Source organism: Silene latifolia, chromosome 6 (genome assembly GCF_048544455.1).
Source record: "Silene latifolia isolate original U9 population chromosome 6, ASM4854445v1, whole genome shotgun sequence".
Taxonomy (NCBI): Eukaryota; Viridiplantae; Streptophyta; class Magnoliopsida; order Caryophyllales; family Caryophyllaceae; genus Silene; species Silene latifolia.
In genome coordinates, this window is record NC_133531.1 from 1,556,819 (window position 1) to 1,568,222 (window position 11,404).

Genomic DNA, 11,404 nt, shown 5'->3' on the forward strand with positions numbered 1-11,404 from the left:
TTTCAAGATGATGGGTGTGGGAGGTTTTGAATGGCATGCCTCTTGGACATAATATTTTACAGACTACATAACCTAATTTTAAGGAGTAAAGAGAAATTTTTGTTTTCAGCTCAAGGAAAAAGGCTATCACTCAAGGAAAAAGCAAATGAATACTTGTATCAATTCACGGGAATATATACTCCGTACGTAGACATGTAGATGGGAACGTATTGCTAAGAATTAAGGCTCATTAAACAAACAAATTGTTTTATATCTACACCATAAAATCATAAATAAAAGATGATTTACATGTGGGAGTATATTAGTTCTACGATAATAGTGATATATAAATACGTAGATATTTCAACAAAATCATACGCCTGCGCTTGTTCTAAAATTCCAATACGTTCTAATCTAATACACTTGCACGTACTTGCTCTGTCTCAGGTGCGTACGTAATTGATAAAATTTATAACTGCCGTAATTATTAACTGTCCTCTTGTTTTTTTTCATTATTACTTAATTAGTGTAATTAGCATGTGCAATTGTCCACTAACATATTTCACGAGGCGTATCCACATGTTTGTGTAATACCTTCTAGTTGTGGTCATCCCCAAATTAAACTACCCAGAGTCCCAGATCATCCACTTCTCCCACATCATCCTCTCAGTCGCTCAATTGGGTTCCACGATTCCCAACTTGCCAGAGTTTGTTGCCTTTATGGGTTTATATGTACGACAATCAGCGATGACTCAACGTCAGACGAATCTCCGGCGACGGAGTAGAAAATTCAGTTATGGCCGCGGAGGAAGCATCACACTGTACTGTTGATTATTATTGGATGTTCGGTTAGTTGCTTTATATAATGATAATGATACTCTGTAGTCCGTAGTACGATGAAGATTATAAAGATAATTATGGTTTTTGATCCAGATGATGCCTTCCACAGTTCTGTTGCCTTCAACGTAATTCATCCGTCAAAAATTCGACTTTCCTTGTTTTTGAGGCTAATCTTGAGTGATCTCCCATGAAACTATGATTTTTTTTTCGGGATATAGATGGCTTAACGCAAATTATTGGCTTTCTCCCTTGAAGTCTTGTATAAAAATGTCTTCCCGGTTCCTTTGTGCTCGTCTAAGACTATTAATCTTCCATATAAGACTATTACTCCTCCGAGACGTTGGTTTTACGTTTTTAGTTACATTTGTCATAGACTAACCGCTATTCTACGTTGAGTTTTTCCACCTTTTGCGACCACTTATTGGCTTGCCTACATTCTTCGTCGTTATTCAGTAATCTAGCGAAAAGCATGCTTTCGGTACTCACAACCTCCGCTTTCTTTTCGTCTGAGCAATATGAATTTGAATTGTTGCAATTAATTCTCAAGGAGCTCGTGTGAAATATAGATTAGAATAGTGTGAGAAAACTGAGATATAAAGACCTTTATTTATAGTACAATGCACAATATTCTATAAGTTGATGACCTAATTTGAATCCTATTCTGTGTGTTATACAGGTGTTTGTATAGAAGACTACAACCTCCGGAAGACTCTTTCATATAGACAAAGAAGAAAATAAGTTGCATGGATGGAGAGGAATTTGTGTATAATACAACTACTATATGTATCTACACTACTACACGTAGGACATCTTCAAGCATTATATAGTTCAAATTCCAACTTCCAAGATGGAGTACTCTAATTCATGTAGGAATGTAGGATTAGATATCTTTATATGTATTGTACGTATGATATCCTCTACCACTATTTAGCATTATATATCTTCTACCGTTATTATTTATATTTATTTTGAGTGTTTTGCGAAAGTTGAACACTCTATAATCGAAAAAGCCTTCTTCATTTATTAATATGACTATATTTAATGCCGTGCGATGCACGGGCCATTAAGATATAGTATCTCTTAATAGTGTTTAAGAATTACTGCAAATGGTTTTTAGAGTAAGAATGACTTGCAAATATATAAACTATTTCTAATTAAGTGCGTTGGATTAAAATTATCTTATGCCATTAAACTAATTTTTACGAATAAATAAAGATGATATGACTGCAAAATTCTCTAAAATGTCTAATATTATACTCCCTCCTATTCATTTTAATTCTTCCCCTTTCCTTTTTCATCTATTCATATAACTCTCCCCTTTCCTTATTTGGCAAACTTTTATTCTTATTTTAATCACTCCACCGCATAACAATACCCCACAATACTCATATTTTATCTTATTTAATCACCTTACCCACAACAATACTTATTTTAATCATCTTACCCCACAATAATATCTTTCCTATCTCCAATTACCTTACACCACCACAATACTTTACAATAAAATAACTCTCCCCTTAATTTGCATGCCCTTTTGAAAGGGGAGAGTTAAAATGAATAGGAGGGAGTATAATACTCCGTACCTATAATTGCAAAAATCAATACGGAGTATTATTCTTCTATAATTAGCATGAGAGATTTCATGCAAGCTAAAAGTTTCAAGTTTTTTAATTCTTTTAATTTTGTAAGCTAATGCTTTATTATCTTTTGAATTCCTAATCATATGCTTGAATAATCTACTTCTAAATTTATTTAAATTAAATGGATTTTACATTGGATCAAATTCATGAATTACTCTTTATCTTTTGAAAATTAAGTAAGAAGTATAATCATGATCGCGATGAATTTTGCTTCCCGATAAAATTATCATTTTACATGCTTGTGTAATGCATAAAATTAAATGACTTGTATAAATTGAATTATGAAGTTAGTACTTTTATCTTAATTGTATTACTTTCAATATCAAAAGTTGCAGGTTTAAATGAGTTTGGTTGATCTTTCCTGTAAGGCCGTAACCCTATTTAGGGCTCTTACAAATTATTTATTTATGTCTTTTCTAATATCTCAAAACACTCCCGTAACTATACTTGACTATTGTCGATCAAAAATTTTCATTTAAGACGGCAATATCAAGTGGTATGTACTTAATCCGTTTGATACTTAAGACGAATAGTTCTTAAGTGAGACTTACTGATTTTCAATACTTCATTACTTGAATGCGGAATGTCATGTCCGTATTGAAGTTAAATAAAAGAATATGTGTTAGTGGAAGCAAAGGCTGATATTATTACGTTAAACCAAACTTTTATATTCCCTCTCAATATGGAATTATTTATTACAAATATTCTTCGAACTCATTTAGCTATACCGAGTCCCAAAATTTTGTGAAGGACCTAAATTTTAGGTAACGTTACTTGATTAGGCCAATTGTTGCCTTGTTTCTAGCTATTTTTATAATTTTGTTAGTTATCGTGCGTGTATTTGTCTTACATTGAGACGATCCATCTGGTAAACTGAATGAATCTATGGAATGCACATTAAGAATGAAACTTACGTGGAGAAGTTGAATTATACACTATCTAAGTTTTAGGTAAAATTTTTGTTTATTTTTAAGATGTAAATAGGATTTACAGTAGATCTTAAAATTATGCACTATCCAAATTCTGGGTATAAGAATTTGTTTATAGGTGATAAGGGAGTGAACTTGTATGAAAGTAAGACAATATATACACAAACGTTATGATAAAGAAAAACACTTATCCTCCGAAAGGACCGGTCTCAACTCCTTATATCTAAAGGCAATTCACCAAATAAAAGTATTATAAAGGCTTAGGGGTAAGGAAGACAGTCTTCCCGAAAAACACAAGAATTTTTCTATGATAATAAATTACAATAGAATTTTGGACAATGATGAAAATACCTAATTTTAATGGCGCATAAAATAGAGATCAAACAAAGCCTTCCGCTTCTGCTTCTGCTTGGGTTAGCACAGAGTTGTGGACATACTTACTTTATATCCTGGTAATTAATTAACTAAATAAAGTTACTTTTTGTTAAAATATATTGTTGAATTTTTCAATGGTTAGATGAGTAATTGCCTTTTTGGAGGGAAGGTTAGACGCATAATTAGTTAAAATACTTGATGTATCAAATGGGTCTCTAAAAAAAACTGCTTACAATTAGTGCATACCTTCTCTATTTATATTTTACTCTTTCCATCTCCCGTAGGAGTATGCACAACAATCTTACCACAATAAGAAGAAATTAGTTAATATGGTCACAATTAAAACAATCCTAAAATATAGTGCATACCTTCTCTATTTATATTTTACTCTAGCTACCCATCTCCTGTTGGTGTATGCACAACAATCTGGCCACAATAAAAAAAATCAGTTAATATGATTACACTTAAAACAATTTGTACGTAAAAGTAAATACCCAAAAGCATAACAAATATCAAATACATATAGATGCATGCACAACCCGTTAACTAATAGTAGAAACAACTATATTGCAAAAGACAAACAAATCTACCACGAAGTATATGAAAAAAAAAAAACGTGAACATCAAAATTATGGGTGAGAGGAGTCTAGAAAAACTATATTTATACATAGTAAAGGTAGCAATTGTACTTCCAATTAAAAACGTTTACAATTATATCTAGTATTCGAAAGTTTTATCTTATACTTTCCTAGTCCAATCGAAACCCAAGAAACCATCACTGAAGAAAACATGGAGGATGACTCAAAAACGTGTATGTGCATATACTCCGTATAAGATTAACTAAGGGGTCGTTTGGTTCAACAAGTTGGAATGGAATGGAATGGAATTTGATAGTAGGGTGGTATGAGGTTCTAAATCCATACTTGTCTAAAGGTGTTTGGTTCACCACAAATTATAAAGAGGAGGAATGGAGTTTGAATCCAAGGGGGAGTGTGGCCTGGGTATGGGATCCCAAGGGGTTGGGGTGGAGTTAGAATCCATTGGGTATCTAACTCCATTCCAAATCACCCCAACCAAACAATGGAATGGATCTAATCCATTCCATTCCATTCCAATATACCCAACCAAACACCCCCTAAATAGTTTAGTGATAATTATTAAGTTTTTAATTGATGTTTGTAGTTCGTAAAACTTGAGACTCTAATTTTAATTGGTTATAAATAAATTAGATTAATTAAATATTTTAATTTTAATTTTTTAGTAGCTTATTAGTCTTTCACGAAAATTGGACTCTCTTTAATCGCTCAAAAAAAGCTTCCTTTATTAATATAAACTAGAGTTAATGCCCGTGCATTGCACGGGCCTATTTGTAATGTTCTATTGCGCATATCATTTAATTTAATTTCTCTTTATGGTTGATAATACATTATTATATCACGAAAAACAATAAAAAAAATTTATTATTTTCTGATTTAAACTTTAGTAATCTCATGATTAAGCAAGGTAAGGGGCTCAAATATCACTTTCACACATGACAATCACACTTATACCAAATTCTTCGTCGATTAGAACTCTTTAAAGAAAGATTTATTTTAAGCCTTACATTGTAGTTATATTCCTATCTTTTTGTTATAGTATTACGTTCTACATTAAATTCAATAGGGATCAAGTTTCAAGCCTTGTTAATATGTTAAATTTTGTTAGACGGATCACTGTCAAAAAATATATTAATATGAGTTTCCAAAAGTATGGACTTTATAATATCTCTAAAACCTCCACCATCTTAATCAAAAATTCAGTATAAAATTTTTATTCGAAACAATCTGTTTTACACCCGAATTTCAATCTTAACCGTCTCTTTCTTGCTTAACTTCGGTATTCTACTATTACGTTATATTTGTGCCAACTTAATGTATCATATAAATATTCATAAATAGTTACATGTTTATCTTTTTCAACCAAATTTCATGCATTATCAAGTTATATTCTTGGACTCTAATGATCGGCACTTGCATTCGGTATGTTCCTATTAGGATTGTAGACATGAATCAAGATTATGTTATACAGCAAAGATCAGAAAATGATGTGTAATGAAATAAGGAGTTTGTCCACCATAAAAACTATTCTATTCCTGGGTTAGGATGCAATGATGTAGGGAGGTATTTTTATTTCAAAAAAATCAATTGGTACTTGTTTTTGAGCATTTTTGTATTTTTTGAGCTTATTACCTCAAATTTTATTTGTTTTTGAGAAAGATATGTGTATTTTTTCCGAGTTTATTAAAGTTTATAAGTTAGATTTTAATTTTTTTCCGTCAAAACTCAAATTTAAGTAAGTTTGAATGTAATGTTTTTGAGTTTTAATGTAATTTTTTTGAGCTTAATATTGTAGTGAATGAACTCAAAAACTTTATAGTAAAACTCATAATTTTTAAAACAAAGCTCAAAAACTTTATTATAACTTTCAGAAAGATAAAACTTCACAGAAGACATCGGATGTATAATCCACTTCATCAAGACGGTCCCTTACATCAATCTATCAATTTCTCTATATTCCAAAGTTTGTTAAAGTTTCATTTTAGTATAGGAAAAACTCATGGAGTGTTTCATTATAGTTTATTAATCGTAGTGATGAAATTAAGACGCAATCTTTAAATTAGGGCTTTTTAATTTAATTGTATTTCTGTACTCCTACTAACACTACACGTGAAAAATTGATTCAAGCATACATATGGTCATGCATATAAAACACATGATAGAAAATCAAGTTCAAACGTAGAGGGGAAGTTTCGTGCTTTCATTGCCTCATGTATAATTGAGGTTTAATTTAGGGCGAGTTCTTCGTGCTTTCTTGTGCGTTTACACTCAACTACTTTTAATTAATAGCAGTAAGGGGTAATCTTATACCAAGCATTCCATAATAAATTGATTTAAATCCCAAATACATTTGATGATATAAAAATCCAAAAATCAAAGTCAGTTCTTCATCTTACTGAAATAATCAAGGACAAGATTATCGAAAAATTAAGAGAAAAATTTAGAGCTTATTCGAAGGAATAAACATTAACGCACAAATTTCTCACTCTGATCATCATCTTCATCGTTGCATAAGTATTGTCTTCAAATCTCCTGTTTGAATAAAAGCACACATAAGATGATAAGAATAATTTAGAAAAAAAAAAACTCATTCATCAAGAGTAAATAAAGCATGAAAACAATATATTGCCATCATTAGTCTTGATTTATAACAAAATTAAGACTAAACTTAATCATGACATATAACCGGGAGAAACGTGCTCCATCTATCTAGCCTAAATTGTTATGCACGGTAAAATAAATCAATAACTAAATTAACATATACAATGATAAACAAAAGAAAATTCAGTTTCTTACCATCAATTGTCATACTTTGCTTGGAGATTTAAATCCTTCATATTCAATCTGAAAGCCAAATAATTGGAAAAGAAAATGAATAAATGGACAATCAATCAATAATAAGCGCAATAGTTACACATATAATGAGATTTAAAACACTTTAATGGGTGGAAATTTTATCTAAAATAGAGGAAAGAACTACCACGCAACAAATAGTATTGGCAAGGTTAGCTCAAAGCCCGAAAGTTTATATACACATAACATACCACGCAACAAATCAACAATAAATATGCTCATTATAGAATTGTAGTTGTAGTCGTCTATTAGTTATTCGGTGATAGTCTATCTTTTTTATTGATTTTTGTTTTTCTATTTCTTATTTTAATTATTTTAATGTATTTTAGAAAGTCCATAGCTTGAAAGAGTTTCGGAAAAGTTGGACTCTCTAAAATCGCTCGAAAAAAGCTTCCTTTATTAATATAGATAGATAGATATTGATTTCTTCCCTAGAAAAAATAGATTTAATCAATATTCATTCTTTAACTCATTAAACAATTAACCTTTAAATCCGGGTCCAAAACAAAATCTATACACTCAACTATAGCAAAAAAAATATCGATCCTACATACCTACATTGTAACACTCGTGAATTTCCCATTTTGACATTTAAAATTTATTAAACCGTTTAATCACTTTATTATATATTTTTGAATTATTCAATTTAATTAATTTTATGTCAAACAAGATTTTTATAAAAGTAATATATACAAAAGTTCATTTATATAAAAATACGTATTATTAAATTATATTTTTGAGGCATAATTTATATAAGAATATATGTATACATATTTTGGTCGGACAATAATAATAGTGACAGTAATAATAATAATCTCTGTCTTAATTTCCGTCTAAACCTTAGACCGTCACATTTCATTTTGTACCTACTTTAGTCCGGACCAACCAAAAACCAACAACACATTCACCGACCCCTTTTTCACTCTACTTTTATATTACTATTATTTTATATCATGATATTATTATTATTATTATTATTATTATTATTATTATTATTATTATTATTATTCATTGTTGTTGTGAGATGCTGTGACCCCCACCCCCTCACGGCCTCACTCCTTCCTTTCTTCTTCCTCTGTCCCTGCGAAAACAACAGCAACAACGAAACACAGCCACACCCATTTCCGTCCTATTCAAACTCCGATCCCGCCTTCATTTCTCGACCAAATTCGATGATTTTTACACCTTTAGCTTCCTCTCTTCTTCCTCCTCATTTCTAGGTAAGAAAGTCTTAATCTTGTTGAATTTTCAAAATGGGCATCTTATGACAAACTCGGTTTTATGACTCAAACATATTTGTAACAAGTTTAAACATTAATTATATAGATCGCTGATTTAGACCAACTAGATAAGTAAAATAGAAATGCAAAAAAAAAAAAATACATCCAAAAACATTAAAACCGGCCTAAATACATACCAGTGCAATTTTGCACGGATTTAAAACTAGTTTGTGTGAAATCTTATCGACACGGCATAGCATACACGGTTCATAGAAGTAACCTTTCTTTTCCTTTGGTTCAAATGGTAGCTACAATCCAAGGGTGTCTCTTATTAATACCCTACACAAAATAATTGTCCAAGTAAATTAGTCGTCGCAGTTAATGTCAATGTACAAAATATCCATCCAACACGCTTTGATCTAGTTGATTCAATCTTCTTCCATGTCGGGTCCATTTTTCGGTTTCTATGTAATTTAGGTGATTAGATCGATAGTACATTTGGGTAACTTCGTTCTAGATTCCTTTTCAAGTTGAAGAATTAATGTATTAATGTCATCATGTCATACTCAAACCCAGTATCACCCGTTAACGTGCATTCCCTTGATTGTGACCGTGTGGTACTGAAATTTCCCTCGCGTTTACGTCTTGCATCTCTACATTTCTATGTAATTCCACTACGCATGAAAACAATGTTCCTCTATATATATATAGATGAAATTACAATTCAGATATCTACAATAATCTTCCTTTAATTATCAATCTTTTTATTTTCTCACAATTATACAAAAAATAGATATACAAAAAAAAAATGGCCTTACAACAACAATGGGTGATCAACATTCAGCAGAAACTCGATAAAGGAGGCCAAGTCGAGACGGACGAGCTATGGACAAAACACTCCATATACAAAGTCCCTAGTTGGATGAAAGACGGAGAACAACCGAATGATGATAAAATCGCAGGCTATATACCTGAGATTATTTCATTCGGGCCTTACCACCGCGGTCAATCACACCTACAACAAATGGAGGCCCATAAATGGCGCGTCCTCAATCACATGCTAAAACGCGAGACTCAAGACATAACTCAGTACTTAACCGCAGTTCAGGAACTCGAACCCAAAGCTCGAGCTTGTTATGATTCAGTATTGTCACTAACAAGCAACGAGTTTGTCGAAATGATGGTACTTGACGGTTGTTTTGTGTTGGAATTCCTAAGGGGCAGAGAAGTTGGTGGATACAATAATCTAGGTTACAAGGAAAATGACCCGGTTTTCTATAAGGATTCTATATGTCATGTGATTGCCATGGATTTGATGAAACTCGAGAATCAAATCCCGCTTATTGTCCTTCAAAAACTCCTTGAAGTCCAATACAATGGGAATGCAACAGTCGATGTTCCAATGTTAGTCATGTCGGCTCTAACTCCGAGATGGGTTACAGTTAACGCTCCTAGAACCGAGAAACATCTTAAGGACATGCGAGGTGTGGTTGCTACAGAACATGGTTCTGAGCCCATGGTTCATTGCCTTGATGTTTTTCGGAGAAGTCTCATGTACCAACCTGAGTCTAGTTCTAATAATTGGCGTGGTTTAATATGGAATAAACTTAAATTGGAAACGGAATCATTTGAAGAAGATTGCGGACAATCGATGGCTAATTGTGTTTCCGACCTAAGAGAGGCCGGAATTAAGTTCAAGCCAAGGAATAAGCTTCCATTTTGGGATATACAATTTAAGCAAAGTTCAGGAGTTCTCGAGATACACCCGTTTGAAATTGACAGCGCGTCTGAGACTGTCTTTAGAAACCTGATAGCATTCGAGCAGTGTCACATGACTAACTCATGGGACATGGTAATCACCAATTACATAGCTTTTATGGATAATTTGATAGATACGGCTGCTGACGTGGCGTACCTACATGATGCGGGGATTTTAGTACATCATTTAGGGAGTGATAGGGAAGTTGCAGATCTGTTCAGTAGGCTTGAGAAGAAGGTGTACGTTGACACGAAGAAGGGGGGATTAAGAGACGTGTATCAGAAGTTGAACGAGTATTGTAGCAAGCGGAGAAACCGGTGGCGCGCAAGTTTGCAGAATGAGTATCTTACTAATCCTTGGGTTATCATTTCTATTTTTGCTGCACTTTTGTTGTTCCTACTTACTGCTGTACAAACTGGTTATACCGTCTACGCCTACTATAAGCCTCCTAGCTAAGGTTATACTGTATCATTTTTAAGACTCCGTATATTATGTAGTACATTTCACCTTTTATGTACTTTTCCTTGGTTAATAAAAAAGACGTCTTCCTGATAGATGAAACCTTAAGATGATGGTTGAGTCCCAATTATTATATTTATTTCTATTACGCCCCTCACTCGAGCGTCTATTGGGCTCGAAGAGTGGTTAGTGCACACGATCCCTCATACCATGTGCTGAATATCCACTTCGTGAGTTATTGGAGGCTGCCAGGATTTGAACCCGTGACCTCTTGGTCGCAACCACTGCAGTCTCTCTCTGTGTAGGGCTAACAATATGAGTTACCTTCATGCAAATTCAGTGGCCAATTTTACTGTCCAAGGACAGCTGCCATTATCGAGCTTGGCTTCTGGACTTGCGTACCAGGGTGTGTTTGAGCTGGAGAACTCACACATCTACTACAATTGTGTAAAATGTCAAAAAGTTAGCCGTGTACCTACTTGGTGCATCTTTCTAAATGATGACATCTTTGCAATTTTCTGAACATCGAATGTCTGATCTTTCAGGAATAACCTTAACAGAAATATCAGGATTGCTTGCATATATAGATATCAGAAACTATCGCCTAAATATTACATCTTTCATTTTCATCGCTGAACGCAATAACAAAGTTCTCTAATTTTCACATATCACATATTCCATCTTGAAATAATGACAGTCTGGAGCATATAGTATAACCACCACAATGTACTATTTACAAGCCAATAACAAAGTT

General features: G+C 32.8%; 1 protein-coding gene across 1 annotated transcript; it reads left to right on the top strand.

Annotated features, from left to right (window-relative positions):
* Nucleotides 1-9,007: 9,007 nt before the first annotated feature.
* Nucleotides 9,008-10,692, top strand: LOC141585912 (UPF0481 protein At3g47200-like). Its single transcript, XM_074406987.1, has one exon. It carries the CDS (start codon nucleotides 9,241-9,243, stop codon nucleotides 10,645-10,647), a length of 1,407 nt encoding a protein of 468 aa, XP_074263088.1. The 5' UTR covers nucleotides 9,008-9,240; the 3' UTR covers nucleotides 10,648-10,692.
* The last annotated feature ends 712 nt before the right edge of the window (nucleotides 10,693-11,404 follow it).

Excerpts from the sequence above, each read along its gene's own strand:
- LOC141585912 (XM_074406987.1), top strand. The coding sequence starts at position 9,241 with ATGGCCTTACAACAACAATGGGTGATCAACATTCAGCAGAAACTCGAT.